Source organism: Uncinocarpus reesii, genomic scaffold (assembly GCF_000003515.1).
Source record: "Uncinocarpus reesii 1704 scaffold_2 genomic scaffold, whole genome shotgun sequence".
Lineage (NCBI taxonomy): Eukaryota > Fungi > Ascomycota > Eurotiomycetes > Onygenales > Onygenaceae > Uncinocarpus > Uncinocarpus reesii.
The window spans coordinates 4,118,771-4,132,287 of NW_003052499.1; the positions used below are offsets into that span (position 1 = coordinate 4,118,771).

Below are 13,517 nucleotides of genomic sequence, written 5' to 3' on the forward strand. Positions count from 1 at the left end.
CGGCGCCTGAAATCGCGAAGCTGAAGTGGGCCCTAGCCACAATATATGTCGATAAGAGCGTTAAAATCTAGATCTCGGAGCAATTGACTCGCAGTTAGGCGGCGCTCGGGTATGAGGGAGAAACCTCTGGTCAAAACGGACATGAGAAGTTTCCTCTCGGCTGAATCCATCGCGGGTCGTTGATATCTAATTCGCTCCTCGAGGCTTGTAGTAATGGCGGTATTCGGATCATACCACTGATCTCTGCTATACTTGGGCCAGAGATATTTCCCTTTTAGGTACTTCGGTAACGGGCCCATATACGTAACCACGTCCTTCAGGTGAGGAAAGAGATTAGAGCCAAAATAAAGATATGAAAAAAGACACATATAGCTCCACATATCACAAGAGAATTGAGGAATGGCACCATGAAGGCGCTCCGGCGAACAATATTCAAAAGGTGGAAGTCCATCTGGGATTGTTGAATGACTGACTGGGGTTGTTATCCCAAAGTCTGCAAGAAAGATCATATTTGAACAATGTGTGACAGGGAATTGCATGGGTCTCACAAGTTCTGCCTGCTTCCAAGTGGCATGTATCAACATTCGTTGAGGCCGACCAAGGATTTTGTATTGATTAGCTACACTGAGATTTTCGGGAAGAGTGCTGCCCCAGATGGCATTCATAGAGTTGATATCTAACCAGTGTTAGCTTCCAAATATGATAGATACCACTTGGAAAGGATTTACCTCGGTGAACAAAACCAGCTTTGTGTAAACCCTCTAAAGCTTGTAATAGTTGTCTAGCGCCCATGCGAGTTGAAATGTGCAGCTGCTTTCCTACAAGAGATCCAACACTGGGACCAAGGAATGGAAAGACAAAAGCAAAGTGGCTAGATTGCGGACCATGAAGAAGAAAGGCATCCTCATATAAAACTAGATGAGAGATATCAGTAACTGTCTGATGAATAGCAGTTTGCATCTGATAATCATGTTCTTCTGATGAACCAGAAACCATGATCTTGATTGCAAAAATTTTTTGGTTTTTCAGATCTTGAGCAAGCCAAACAGTCGAGAAGCCACCATGGTGAATTTTATGAACTATGCGGTATGTGTGATTGAGGACCTCTCCGATCTGGATAGGGTAGTATTGGCTGGGACATTCTCCATATCGAGCTTCACTTTCAGCTTCTTCGACAATTTCGAGTGCGACATCACTAGATTCGTCAATCAAGTCGCCGCAGTCAACACAGTCATCATCATCAGGGAGGTAAGGTACGGTAGGGGGCGCTAAAAGGGGCATTGTTGTGAGGCTTGCAAGGCAGGATGCTGTGGGTTTGATGTCAAGTAATAGTGGGAAGTAGTGTGTTGATAGAGAGAGGTGAGGTTTTATATACTGGCAGTGTCGAGCTGGCACTATTGATAATGCAGAGAGAGATGTAGTGTGTTGAAATATGACAGATTTTGCAGGGCAGTTCGACTTTGATTCATGGATTGTTGAGGGGTAAAAGTGTTGGCCAGGCCTTTCTGTCATTCCGAATCTCAATAACAAGCCCTCCGCAAGTATGTACTTCATTAGCTGCCTGCATCCCTAACCATTTCCAGTTCTCCTTGCCCAATCTTCCATAGCCTGCGCATATCCTGGGAGGTCCTCACCGCGGATAAAACAGCGTGCCCGCCTCTCAGGTATAATCCGTTCATACCTGCCTTATGAAAGCCTCCATCATAAGTCTGGTACAGGTGGACGGCGATGCCATGGCAGAGGACAGCAATAATCTCAATCAGGCGCAAGTGGAATTCTCTTGATCCAGGGTTAGTGTATTGGAATGCATGCGCAGGCTGCTAAGCTTTAGTATTGTCCTCCAAGATGGGAAGTTTGTGGCCATGACTACTACCTTTGCACTGACTTGAGTATTATCAAGATTTAGATTTCAACAGCAAGACTCAACAGCTTCCAAAGCTACATTGCTTGGATGAATATTGTTCTGGAAGCTTTTGCGAAACTCATTGAAATAGTCTCGATAGCCATCACGCGTGGGACCCCCGTCAACAAGTTGGGCATCTTTAACCAGATCAGTGGAAAGGATTGTCTAGAAAGACTGTTGCAAAACCTCGAAGTGCCGTGGAGACAAAATCTCTAGCTTAACCGTTGCCAGGCTTTGTGTCGACGTCAGACTCTCAGGCATGTTCTTTGAATTCCAAACAATGTTGAATATGATATGAAAGGAGAAACAGTGCCTGGTCGGCTGCGAAACGCTGGGTGACTTCAAGATATTGTTTTGTAGTCAAGCTATCAGCTAGTTAGCCTTTGTACGGAGTACAGTCTATAAATATTCAGTGGTGCCATGTTACAGAAGGATTCCTAGCGACAAGCCAACTCTAAATACGTTATCAATGAAGGGAGTTCTTGCTGATCATCAAAAGAATCTACTTTCTCAGGATGGATGGAGCTCTATGTAATGATTTCAGGATATGCAAGCCCTCTAATGCTATTCACCTGCTCAACACCCATGATTTCCGCCAGTTACGCCAAACTGCTAACTATCCAATACAGCAAAGCTCATCAAAAGGATCATCCAAGACCTGCAATAAATGCCGGCTGCATCACTGAACTTGAACATCTCTGTTACATCACAACACATTCCCTGTCAGGCTGTGTCACTTTCCCACTTCGCATCGGTCGGATATTGCTTTCAATAGCCCTCGACATATCTTCCGAATGTCTCTGCGGTCTACTGTTGGTACTTTCCGTGCTTGGTGATGCCGAAAGCGGCTCGGCACTCTTCCTGCGGGATAGATAGGACAACGCAGCACTCAGTTTCTTTTCAGACGAACTGGATTTGTTCCGAGACTGGCTTCTCTTCTGAGAAGATTTGGAGATACTCTGGGAGATATCGCATGTTCCATTCGAGGCGGTCTCATCTGGCGGCTTCACCTGCAGCCAGTCCGGATCCTCTATCGACGGATCTAGCCGAGTTAGTTCTTGCGAATCACCGTTCGAGCTAGAGTGTATAGCTTTATATATACCCTTCTCAAACAATATATCGCCGTATCTATCCGATTCTTCATAAGGCGGTGGACATGAATCGGCGGGATCGGCATCAATGGGAAGGATTTGATAAAATAAGAGGTATGGGGATTCATCTTTTAATGCTCTCTCAATATGAGTAATCGTGATCCGCTCTTCGGCAATATCATCGAACCGGAGCCAATAATCATTGTGGCCGAAAGGCAAGTTGTCCGCAAGTGAACATTCACTTAACGAAGACCCGGAATTGGCTAGAGAAGTGCCCCTGACAAGAGAAATATAATGGCCCGAGTCGACAGAGGTTCCTCGATGGCAAACCACAGCTTGCAAAGAAAGTTTGAAATTTCCGAAAAGAGGGGCATCGTCTTCGAGATTATCATCTTTGATAAAGTGAGGAAGACCAATTTCGGTGGGGATATCGACATAGGTATTTAGCCGAACAGTTTTACCATCGGGCAACACCGAATATCGTTTTAAACACATTCCTAATATGGGCCTCTTAGTCGAGAAGTGCGTCGCAATTTCGGCGTCATTTGCGGGAATACTATCTGTGTACCACGCTATAATTCAAATGAGAATAGGGTTTATGTATTTGGGGTGTAGGGTTACTTACGAATCAAACTAAATATCTGCCATGCAGGCATCAAGACCTCTTTTCGCATGCTCCCTTTCCTGAGTCTATTTACTGGCCGCGCCATACTTCCCTCAGAATTGCCGTTGAGGTTATCGTTGTCGGGGAAAAACCGTTCCCGTACAATACTGGAAGTACGGTAAACCCTTGGAGGACGTACAGGGGATATCGGGGAATCAGGTAACGGCGACGGCTCTCCTGTGAGTTCGGGGAATGGCGCCAGGCCAGAGGAGCAGAGTTGAGAGGACGAACTAACGGAGCCGTCGAGTTCCACATGTTCGACGTGAGTGGAGTATGCTTTTGACAAGGAGTCCATGGAAGAAACGGAATGTGATGTGTTATGTTGTTGAAGGAACCGTCTAACCTCGACTCGATTATTGAAATATGCTTCTAGACACTCCTCCAAGGTAACCGGCCCGTCCTCTTTTGGAGGAGGTATGGCAACTTCAAGAAGTCTCTCGTTTATAAATCTGTGGTCGTCTCCCGCATTCTCTTTGCCTGTGTGAAAGATATCCATTTTCAGGGTTAACAAGGGCAACTCTAACTTTTCTGTGATGAACGCAAATGCTTCTGATGCATCTTGTTGCCTCAATAATGCTGCATCAGCCCAGCCGCATGCAGCAAGCGCATCTTGAAGCTGTTTCGTCTAGACAGCGAGCAACGTAAGTAATCGGAGTTGACAGAGAGTAAAGTTTTCGAGAGGTAAGTGAATTGAAGTAAAGTTAGTGATACTTACTATATCAGTGGTGATTAATTTCCCAGATCGGAGCAGGTTCACCCAGAGTCTCAACAATATCACAAGATTCCTTCTAGGCTCATCTTCAAATGTGTTGTAGAGAACTCCTTCGAAGAAGTCAAGGCGAGCGAACATTGCGAACAGGAGTGCATCGAGGTAGCAAGTAACCCCCTCCCTGTTTACGGCTCCGAGAAGTTTGGTACTGGGTCTATAGGTTCTAAGAATACCTTCAATCGAATCCTCAATTATCACCAAAAGTTCAAACGCCTTTTCAACATCTCCATCCGCATATTTAGATTGAAGAGCATATCGGAATTGCTGTTTGCTAACAATTGGGATACCATAAGCCACCACGCGCTGGGTAAGTTCAGCGATCTAATAATGGTTCAGCAGTCTGTATAATACAACAGTTAAACATGGCAGTTGTACCTGCTGTTTTGTCACTTTGGCTTGCTGCCAGTTATTTTCAGCATTTGTTTGTTCTGGAGAGAACAATTTCCATGTTTGTGCGAGAGCGGAGTCAGACGTAGATTCCTATAGCAATGCGAAAGGTAGTCAGTTAAAAAGTTAATAAGTAAAACCCTTGATATCGGATCGAAAGGACAGAATAACGGCAGTTTATGAGCGGCAAGGGATGAAGTCACTCACGGCCGAAACATGTTTTAACCTCCATCCGGACAGATCTTTGCGCCGATGAGACCTGTCTCTCCGTGAGAGGAACCGGTGGATACTACCGCTCATATTCTTGTAATTATTTATTTGATTATCCGATGGAAGATACAAAGCAACTGGCGTTCACTCGGCTTTTATCGATCGATCTGGAGGAATGATGTTGCCTGGTCACGGAGTGAATCCGGTCAGCGGATCGCCTGAGGAGCGGGATGAAGGCAGGCGCCTAAAATTGCAGACTGACTGGTTCCTGAAACTTGCAGATATGAATGCGAATATGCTCAGATCTTAGCGGGAGACCGGCCTGTAAAGGACGAGCTGACGACAGCGGCGAACAGGGTAAAAACATCCCGGAATTTCATCAAGTCAAATATCTCAGCTGTGTGGAATAAGCTCTGAGACTAAAATAAAACCGAACGATGAAGCAAGATAGAAATGTTGCTACGTGCAGCAGTGTTCCAGGTTGACCTTGGGACTTCTCGGCGGTTCTCGTCAAACTCATGATCAAGTCACATCCCTCGAACTTGCCCCTCTTGGAAAGCAGGGTGCCTGCTATCTTTAGCCTTCTTGGCGCGTCAGGGGACCCGCTTCGACCCGCGTAGGGCTGCTGACTCATTCGTCTGCTTACATTAGCATCCAATTTCATCACGTGATATAAGAGCTGCCAAAATTTCCGCCCAACGCTGTTTCTGCGACGAGGAGACGGGAAGACACAAGGAGCTGCAAGGGCAATCGGAACGATGGCGCTTCACGAACCCTTCAGTCAGCTATCGAGGGCTTTTGCCCGACGCTTATCACCTTCGATATATTCGCCTATACCGTCTTTACGGCGCAATGCTTCCACAGACTCGCCGACCTCTCCTCCTGCAACCGACCAAGCCGACCTGAGTGGTACATCTTTTTTTGAGAATTCCACGGTGGGCGATGAGACAACCAAGAAGTTTGATCCGATTGCAAGAAGCAGAGCGAGGCGGCAACAATTGCCTCGAAGTCGGTACGTAATTTGAATCCATTCACGGGGCTTATTTCTAATACCTTTATCAGGTATCAATACCGCTCTCCCAAGTACGACAAAGGCCCTCTCCACCCCCACAGGCCGCCTCCAGAATGGGATCCTTCCTCCCGACTCTTTGTCCCTGGCCCGTTTACCAATTCTCGCGTCGAGCAAACATACGAAACGACCATCGCCCCTGACATTCTCACTCTCTGCTACGTCCACAACCCGCCCGGCTTCAAACCACCACCGAGAGCCGAACGGCTTCGATCGTGGGACGACAGCTCTCCGTATCATAAGAACAGACCCCTACGTGGCCCGCGAGGCGGCGACGTCCTCCGCCTGCTCCGAAAACCGATTTCGTTTAGAAATATCCCGAAACTTGAGAAGATCACTGTCCATAGCCACATCAGCGACGCTGTCAATGGTTCCGCCGCCTTGCATGTTGGTGGAATGGCCATTCAAGCCATTACCAACGTAAGAGTGGAAACTCACAAAGCGAAGACTAACGTGCCAACTTGGGGCGTTGTTGCTGGCAAGGCATACGTCTCCGTCACCGCAGAGCTCCGTGGAGAAAACATGTATCACTTCTTCGGGAAGCTTGTGGATATCGTGATGCCTAGAATCAAAGATTGGAAGGGTGTGAGAGGTAGCAGCGGTGACAGCAGCGGTAATATCACGCTTGGCTTGGATCCACATATGGTTGCGCTGTTCCCTGAAATTGAAGTCAACTACGACATGTGAGTGCCTTTTTCCTTCTTCGTCTAATGCGTTGGAAAAGTAGACTCACTGTTCCTTTAGGTATCCTCCAAAAATGATCCCAGGCTGCCACATCACCATCCAAACTAGTGCCCAGATGGACAAAGACGCGAGATTGTTACTAAATGCCCTGGGCATTCCCTTTTATGGAAAATATGTCAATTAAAAAGAGCACAAATGAACTTGTCCTATCGAGCTATTACCTATAATCGACGGACGACCCTTGCCCCAAGGCTTTGTATGCAGTCTAGTTTGCATCGCAGGACACTGGGTACGGAATTTGGTTAAATATACTCACGTATTCGAACTCTTCTTTTCCTCATGTATATGTATGTACAATAGTCAAATCGATTTACTTTTGTTATACCTTAGTTTTCGGTATCCAGGAACTGGCTGAAATTTCAAAATAATGGTATGTTTATGCAAAAGGGTGTCTTGCTGACCGAAGCAGCTCAAGTACGGAGTAGTTATGGCTATTTTAGATTGCTTTCCCAGCGCACACACAGACACACACACATATATATAAATCTATCTGTGGTTCAATAATGATTATTGAAATAAAAGTATTCATACAACAGGCTAGCAGGGCATTATCCAAAATGGGCTTTGACCAAGTATACCAGTTCATCACGCAAAGCAAGGCTTAAAATGCAGGACATGGCTCTCAAAACAAAAAAAGATACAACTGCGAAACGGGCGGATATCTCCGGTCAAGACCACCGGACATCAATCGCCTGGCATCAGCTTATAGCCCATCAAGCAATCATGGTCTCCAAAAACGGATCATTCAACAAATCATCGGCACTTGGTCGCTTTTCATGGTCGATTTCAAATGTCATATCCAAGAAAGCCGTAGCCTCTTTACTCGCGTTTTCCGGAGCCGGGGGCCGTGCCTGATTATTTCCAATGGCAAAAATTGCTTGGAGCTGGCTGCAGTCCGGAAAGGGATGGGCGCCAATGAACATTTCAACGACTAAACAGCCAAGACTCCAAATATCCGCTTTTTTGGTGTGTGCTGTTTGCCGGACAACTTCGGGGGCCATCCAATACACACTCCCCTGGAGGGAAGGGCGGTGTAGGTGTCCTGAGCCACTGGCTCCGAGCATTGTGGAGGCTTCGACTCGCTTGGATATACCAAAGTCCGAGATTTTAATCTGGCCTTTGTTGTCAACGAGGACGTTTGCACCTTTGATGTCCCGGTGGATAATGTCGCGGCTATGAAGATACGAAAGACCTGACAAAATTTGGCGGACAAAATTCCGAATCAGAGGTTCCTGGAAAGTGTTGTACTGCTTGAGCATCGTCGCGATGGAACCCCCTGGGACATACTCTAAGAAAATATTTAGGTATTGGTCATCGGTTGATGTGCCGAGGTATTGCACAATGTTTGGATGTTGAAGGCCTTGAAGAAGGCCAATTTCATGCTTTAGCGCATTAACCATGCTCGTTTTCCTATTGTCAAATTCCGTTCCCTTAGTTGCAGAAGGAAGTTCAACCTGTTTCACCGCCATGAGTTCGCCGGTGACCGAGTGAAGAGCCAGAAAGACGCTTCCGAAAGATCCCTCGCCGATTAACGAGCCTTTCATCCAATTCTGATTGCTGAAATTGTTTCCGGCAAGGAAATCGGCCAATCCGACGTCGTCCTCCTCTCCATCTTCCGCTACGAGCATGCTCAACCTTTCGTTCAGTGAGCTTCCGCCATCCGTATTATTGGTGCAAACGGATTCATCAAGGAACGTCTGCCTAGTTTCTCCCGGGGTGGCTTCAGACGCACTATCGAAGGACACATAGGATTTACGATTTGGCTCCACGGGAGATTCCTCTTGCAATGGTTGTAGGTTGGACGACGCTATCGAGTCACGGAAGGAAATTTGAGGAAGATTAAACCTGGAGACGGAGAGCGGCCTCGACGCACGGGTGGCTTGCTGCCCACCTCCCGCCAACCAAGTATCGGCAATGCTTGGAATAGGTGGCGCATCTTTCAAGCTTGACGCTAAACTTATATTGCTCACGACACTCAGGCGGCTAGCGGCACGGCTCAAACGTTGGGACCTTCTCACCGAAAGACGCATTGTCTTTTCAATGTCCGCCTTTTGATGACTTGGGAAGTAGGAAGTTAATTCATGGATAATCATTTCACTCGGTGGGCGAGCACCAAAGAAAGACCTTAGTTTTGTGCCTTGCTGACGGTCACTTGTTGGGCTGAGGACTTTTGGATATTCGTCCCTGTGGCGATCCGTGGCCGTTAACGGCGACCGAGGCTGTCTTATATTGTGCCATGATTCGCCAGTGAGCTTTTGAAGTTTGATTTGATTTCTCACATTAGTAGTGCTGAGTGCATTTATGTGGGCAACCTGGTTTTCATCCATCGCGAGTTGAGCAGACCGTTGAAGCTCCTCAGCATCGGGCTCGCCAGCATGGAGTTTCTTTAATATCAATCGGCCACGTTCAGCGCGGCCAGAACCATCGCATAATTGCATCAATTCCGCATCGGATATTCGCCTGCAGTTTGCTGGATCGGGGTCCAAGCCGTCTAGGACGTAGAAGCAATAATTTCGAAAATGACTTTCAGGGAGGAGTAGTTTTCTGAGCACGGCTAGCATCACGTCATCTGCCGTTTTACAGTGTTTCACGTTTAGAACTTTGGTTTGTCCGCCCGTGTATATAACTCTGATGACTGGAGAATTTGGGGGAAGGGAGCTCATAGTGAGTCCATCGATACTGGGAGTTTGTCTCATGTGGGTAGTTGTCCTGGAATTCTGAGAGGAGTCAAGTGGACGAGAGAAGTAGGTCGAATTCTGTTCCCGTCGAGTACTCTCCGCTGGACTGGCGCCTGCATATCGATACGGTCGCAATCCACGATCCTGTTCAGTGGTAGGAGAAGATGGTCGCGGTGAGCTTTTGCCATTATCCTGACGGGGCCATTGGCGGCTTCCAGAGGGTTGTTGACGGGCGGTGGACGGGCGTGGTGAATCAGACGAGGGTGGAGTGAATCTCGATGAATCTAAGGCCAGGAAGGAGTCCTAGTTCCTTTATAAGCATACATATAACAAGTCAAGAGCAGCGGATATTTCTTACTCTGTTCTTCTTTTTCCGACTCGATACGCTTTTCGTCCTTAATTGTTTGACAGCAACCGAAATCCGAACCCGATCACCAACCTTTTTGATTCCCATTTCCTGCAGTATTCTCTGATCACAATCAAGAAGGTTATCGCCGTTGAAGTGGTTTGCTGCGGAGCAACAACGTTAGCCAGTGGTTCAGTTCGTGTAGCCGGGCCGAGTTCAATGCGGGTGTACCTTTGAACATCGCTTCATACTGTCCACAGCGTATGCTATGCAGCCAGTCCGCTACCTTTTTCTCGTCCCACGACCTGTGTGAATTTTTACATTAGTCGAACGCCGAAAAAAATAAAACTAGAGACTGAAAAGTTGCAATCCTACCGAACCGAGTCGAATCCATCACAACCTTCGGAGAATTCAGACTCCGTGGGACTTGAAAATACGCCTTCACGATTCAACATTGAGCTAGACTGCTTTTTGCTCGGCAAGGTCATATATGTTACCGTCGTTGCTGATCCAGGTCCAGAGGGTAGGGTCGCTGGGTGGGGACTTTGAGTACTTAGCATCATGACGATGATGCTGCGTATAGGCGTATATAGCTATCCAAGACAATGGACAGGCAATGAGGTTTAGTTATATGGTGGTGATTGGCTGTGAAGGTTCAGAGAGATTGGGTTCTTGAACGGGAAGCGTTCATTTTGTCGTTCGAGCGAGAAGGCAATGGTTGCGGGGGGCTATTTCTTGACATCACGCCTTAGCCGAGTTCTCATTCAGGATAAATCAACCGCAGATGGATGGAATGGCTTACATCTTGAAAGACACAACGGATTCAGAGCGATCTGATCTGCGTTTGATTCCAGCTAACGGCTTGAAGAGTGAATAGGCGCTGTGGCTCGGGACGGAACTGGGCTATTCACGAAACAAATTCGTTTGACGAGAAACGAGAAAGACACTCGGCGGGACAGCACTTTTTTGAGACGACGAGGTTGCGAGACTTCTCGAGGTCGGGCGGCGGCCGTGTTTCATCTGAACCTTGGATGAGACAAGACTTGGGGAGCGAACAGGAACGGTGGTCGTCCCACACAGTTTCAGCGTCGACCAACTCTCTCAGACCGACGAGTCGAAATAACGCTTCAAATAAATGAGTGACAAAGAGAGAACTGGGAGCAGAGGCCCGGGATGCTCAGATGCTGAGGTTCACAAGCTGCAGGGTGGATGGAGGTGACCAGAATAGTCAAGTTCGTCCTTTTTGGCTCCGAAACTCAGCCCGCGCCCTGGCTCGTTACAGATTTGGTGCCGCGATTGGCTCTGTGGCCCCTGGTCTCGCCTTCAAACCACCCTCCTGATATCTTCCCTGAGATATTGTCGCTGGCCCTCGGCCATCCAATCCAACTCGGTTCTCTGCGGTTTCTGGCCCTGTGGGGTTCTCTTTATTGCCAGTTGGCCGTGAACTTGTCCTCTCCAACTAACGCTATGTTGTTTCTCTCCAGGTGTCTGGACCCTGAAACGAATTTGGCGCCCACTGCAGCGATCGCCATGCAGCCAGCACTGCCTGGAAAGATCGGTTGCGGACTCAGGACTGTCCTCAACGCACGCAAAAATAGCCTCTCGAATCGCCTCTATATCATTTCGAGAAAATACCCGTCTCACTCCTTTTGTCCAAAATCCCAAAGATTGTTGGCTCGCTCAACATGTCTCTACAGAGCTTAGCTGTGATCTACCCAAGAATAGCATTAAGGGGCCATCCTTGGACCTCAGCTGCCATGCATGAAAAAAAAAAAAAAAAAAAAAAAAAAAAAACGCCTTGCTGAGCGAGGGCTCTAGAGCTTTGACGCAACTGGCGCTGTTTGAGAGACGTATCGCGGGTTTTTAAACCTGGAACTGGTGCACTAATTAAGCCATAAACAGAATTCAACTCCTAGTGACTTGCCAGCGGACGATACCCGTTTTCCCCTTCAAGCTGGATGAACCCTTGTGGGTAGACGTTCGCATAAAATACTATGTTGGGTGTCTCAAAGTTGCGGGAGGAGTTCCCTTTGCTTCTCCACCGGCATAAACGGATTGAGCCCGTGGTCATGCAGCATGTGCGTTGTCCATTATGCGGCATCCATCAAAATATGGTTGATACCCTTCGGAGAAAAGGCATGTTGCCGCGGGACGGTGTCGCGAATGGCCTCTATGGGCACAAGCTTCGTTACCAGTGATACCTGAATCCAACAAGCTTCGAGGAGGATCCGAATCTCAAGGAACTGGGCTGCTACTCCTTCTTCCTATCCTAGTAGATGCTTTTGTCTACATTCCTTCTCATCCCAGCTATTCTGTGAATAAACCGCTGTACGAAATCTACGAGGCAACTACGAGGCAGCACTCTCTTATTCGGCCCTGGATAATCTCCCCCGTCTCCCCATCTCAGGCAGCAAGCATCCTTGACCCAACTAGCCATGACATTCTTTACCTAAGAGGTCAAGCTTCAAAGGCAGCCGGCTACATGATCTCGCACTCAATAGGGAAAGCACCACCACCAACGAGCTACTGACAACTAATAGGGAAAGTGCGGCCCCTTCTGCCGCCATGCCCAAATAAAGAAGGAATACAATGTCAATAAATGTCCCAAAGTAGAAAGAGCCATAGCGTACCCAAAATAGAAGTTGCGACGGGAAGGTTCCCCGCACCACAGCCGACCACGTGACGCAGCCGGTAGCCCCTCCGCCGCCAACCCCTCATTGACCTCGATGTTTCTCCGCCTCGAGTGCAGGGGACGCCGGGGCAAGCGTCAAGGGATTTCTGCATCGGATCGATAGAAAATGGATGAGACTCACACCGCTCCAGCAAAAATCAAGAAGAAACGCGCGTCAACGAATCGCAAGAATCTGACCTGCGAGTACTGTAGCCGCCCATTTGCGCGACTAGAACATCTCCAACGGCATCTCCGCACACGTTGAGTAACCCAGCGCGCCCCAAGCTTTTGGGGTTTGATATCGCCTGTCTCGCGCTCCGTCAACTGATATGATCTTGCAGACACCAAAGAGAAACCCTTTGCTTGTGAGATATGTACCAAGTGCTTTGCGAGGAGGTGCGTTCGATCCCTGACCTGCGAAATGAGTTCTGTATGCTAATGTGATAATCGAAACAGTGACCTGCTTGTTCGCCACGAGCGATTGGTACATCCAGCGGAAACCGCAGCTGCCAGGGGTGAAAATCGGCCTGCGCCAGCCGCGATCCAGATCCCTGCCACCCCTACTTCCGTTCCGCCGCCCGCGGGACGCCCCGTTTCCCAACCTTCCGCCAGTGATTCGCGCATTTTGGCCTTTTCGGATAGTCTGCCCATCCAGCACCCATCCGTGTCTAGATCCGATCTCCCTGTGCCAGCTCCTCAACTCGTAGAGCAAACTCAGTATAATCCGTCATGGGGTTATGATCTAAACCTTCTCTCCCATGCTGCGAGCCATGTTGCGCTGGAAGGTCAACAGGAGCAAGCAGTTCAGGTCCGCAAAGCGCCTCATGTTCAAGATAGACCAATGACAGACGCCTATGCAATCGAACCGTCAATTCTGGACCTGGCAGACCTTGGCGACCCTGTACAGGACTTTACGACATTCCTGGAGAGCGTGGGACTTTCGTCTGATTGGGATTCCGGAATGTTCGCAACAGTTGAAGCGGAA

General features: G+C 48.2%; 6 protein-coding genes across 6 annotated transcripts in view; 3 read left to right on the top strand and 3 right to left on the bottom strand.

Annotated features, from left to right (window-relative positions):
• Window positions 1-32: 32 nt before the first annotated feature.
• On the bottom strand, window positions 33-1,281 carry UREG_04350 (uncharacterized protein; the record flags this gene model as incomplete). Its single annotated transcript, XM_002544787.1, has 2 exons — window positions 33-676; window positions 729-1,281. The coding sequence occupies 2 exons, from the start codon at window positions 1,279-1,281 to the stop codon at window positions 33-35; spliced, it is 1,197 nt and encodes a 398-aa protein (XP_002544833.1).
• Window positions 1,282-2,604: 1,323 nt separating this feature from the next.
• UREG_04351 (uncharacterized protein) lies at window positions 2,605-5,114 on the bottom strand (the record flags this gene model as incomplete). The annotated part of the gene is made up of 5 exons (XM_002544788.1): window positions 2,605-3,566; window positions 3,620-4,283; window positions 4,374-4,748; window positions 4,803-4,907; window positions 5,022-5,114. The coding sequence occupies 5 exons, from the start codon at window positions 5,112-5,114 to the stop codon at window positions 2,605-2,607; spliced, it is 2,199 nt and encodes a 732-aa protein (XP_002544834.1).
• Window positions 5,115-5,782: 668 nt separating this feature from the next.
• On the top strand, window positions 5,783-6,961 carry UREG_04352 (uncharacterized protein; the record flags this gene model as incomplete). The annotated part of the gene is made up of 3 exons (XM_002544789.1): window positions 5,783-6,036; window positions 6,087-6,776; window positions 6,838-6,961. The coding sequence occupies 3 exons, from the start codon at window positions 5,783-5,785 to the stop codon at window positions 6,959-6,961; spliced, it is 1,068 nt and encodes a 355-aa protein (XP_002544835.1).
• Window positions 6,962-7,550: 589 nt separating this feature from the next.
• Window positions 7,551-10,424, bottom strand: UREG_04353 (uncharacterized protein; the record flags this gene model as incomplete). The annotated part of the gene is made up of 4 exons (XM_002544790.1): window positions 7,551-9,818; window positions 9,874-10,025; window positions 10,093-10,166; window positions 10,237-10,424. The coding sequence occupies 4 exons, from the start codon at window positions 10,422-10,424 to the stop codon at window positions 7,551-7,553; spliced, it is 2,682 nt and encodes an 893-aa protein (XP_002544836.1).
• A 1,431-nt stretch (window positions 10,425-11,855) lies between these two features.
• Window positions 11,856-12,391, top strand: UREG_04354 (uncharacterized protein; the record flags this gene model as incomplete). Its single annotated transcript, XM_002544791.1, has 2 exons — window positions 11,856-11,939; window positions 11,993-12,391. The coding sequence occupies 2 exons, from the start codon at window positions 11,856-11,858 to the stop codon at window positions 12,389-12,391; spliced, it is 483 nt and encodes a 160-aa protein (XP_002544837.1).
• A 268-nt stretch (window positions 12,392-12,659) lies between these two features.
• UREG_04355 (uncharacterized protein) overlaps window positions 12,660-13,517 on the top strand; it is a gene marked incomplete at both ends in the record, with an annotated part of 3,818 nt that continues 2,960 nt past the window's right edge. The window contains 2 exons of the mRNA XM_002544792.1: window positions 12,660-12,736; window positions 12,989-13,505. Coding sequence (XP_002544838.1) covers window positions 12,660-12,736; window positions 12,989-13,505 — 594 coding nt within the window. The remainder of the gene's footprint in view (window positions 12,737-12,988; window positions 13,506-13,517) is intronic.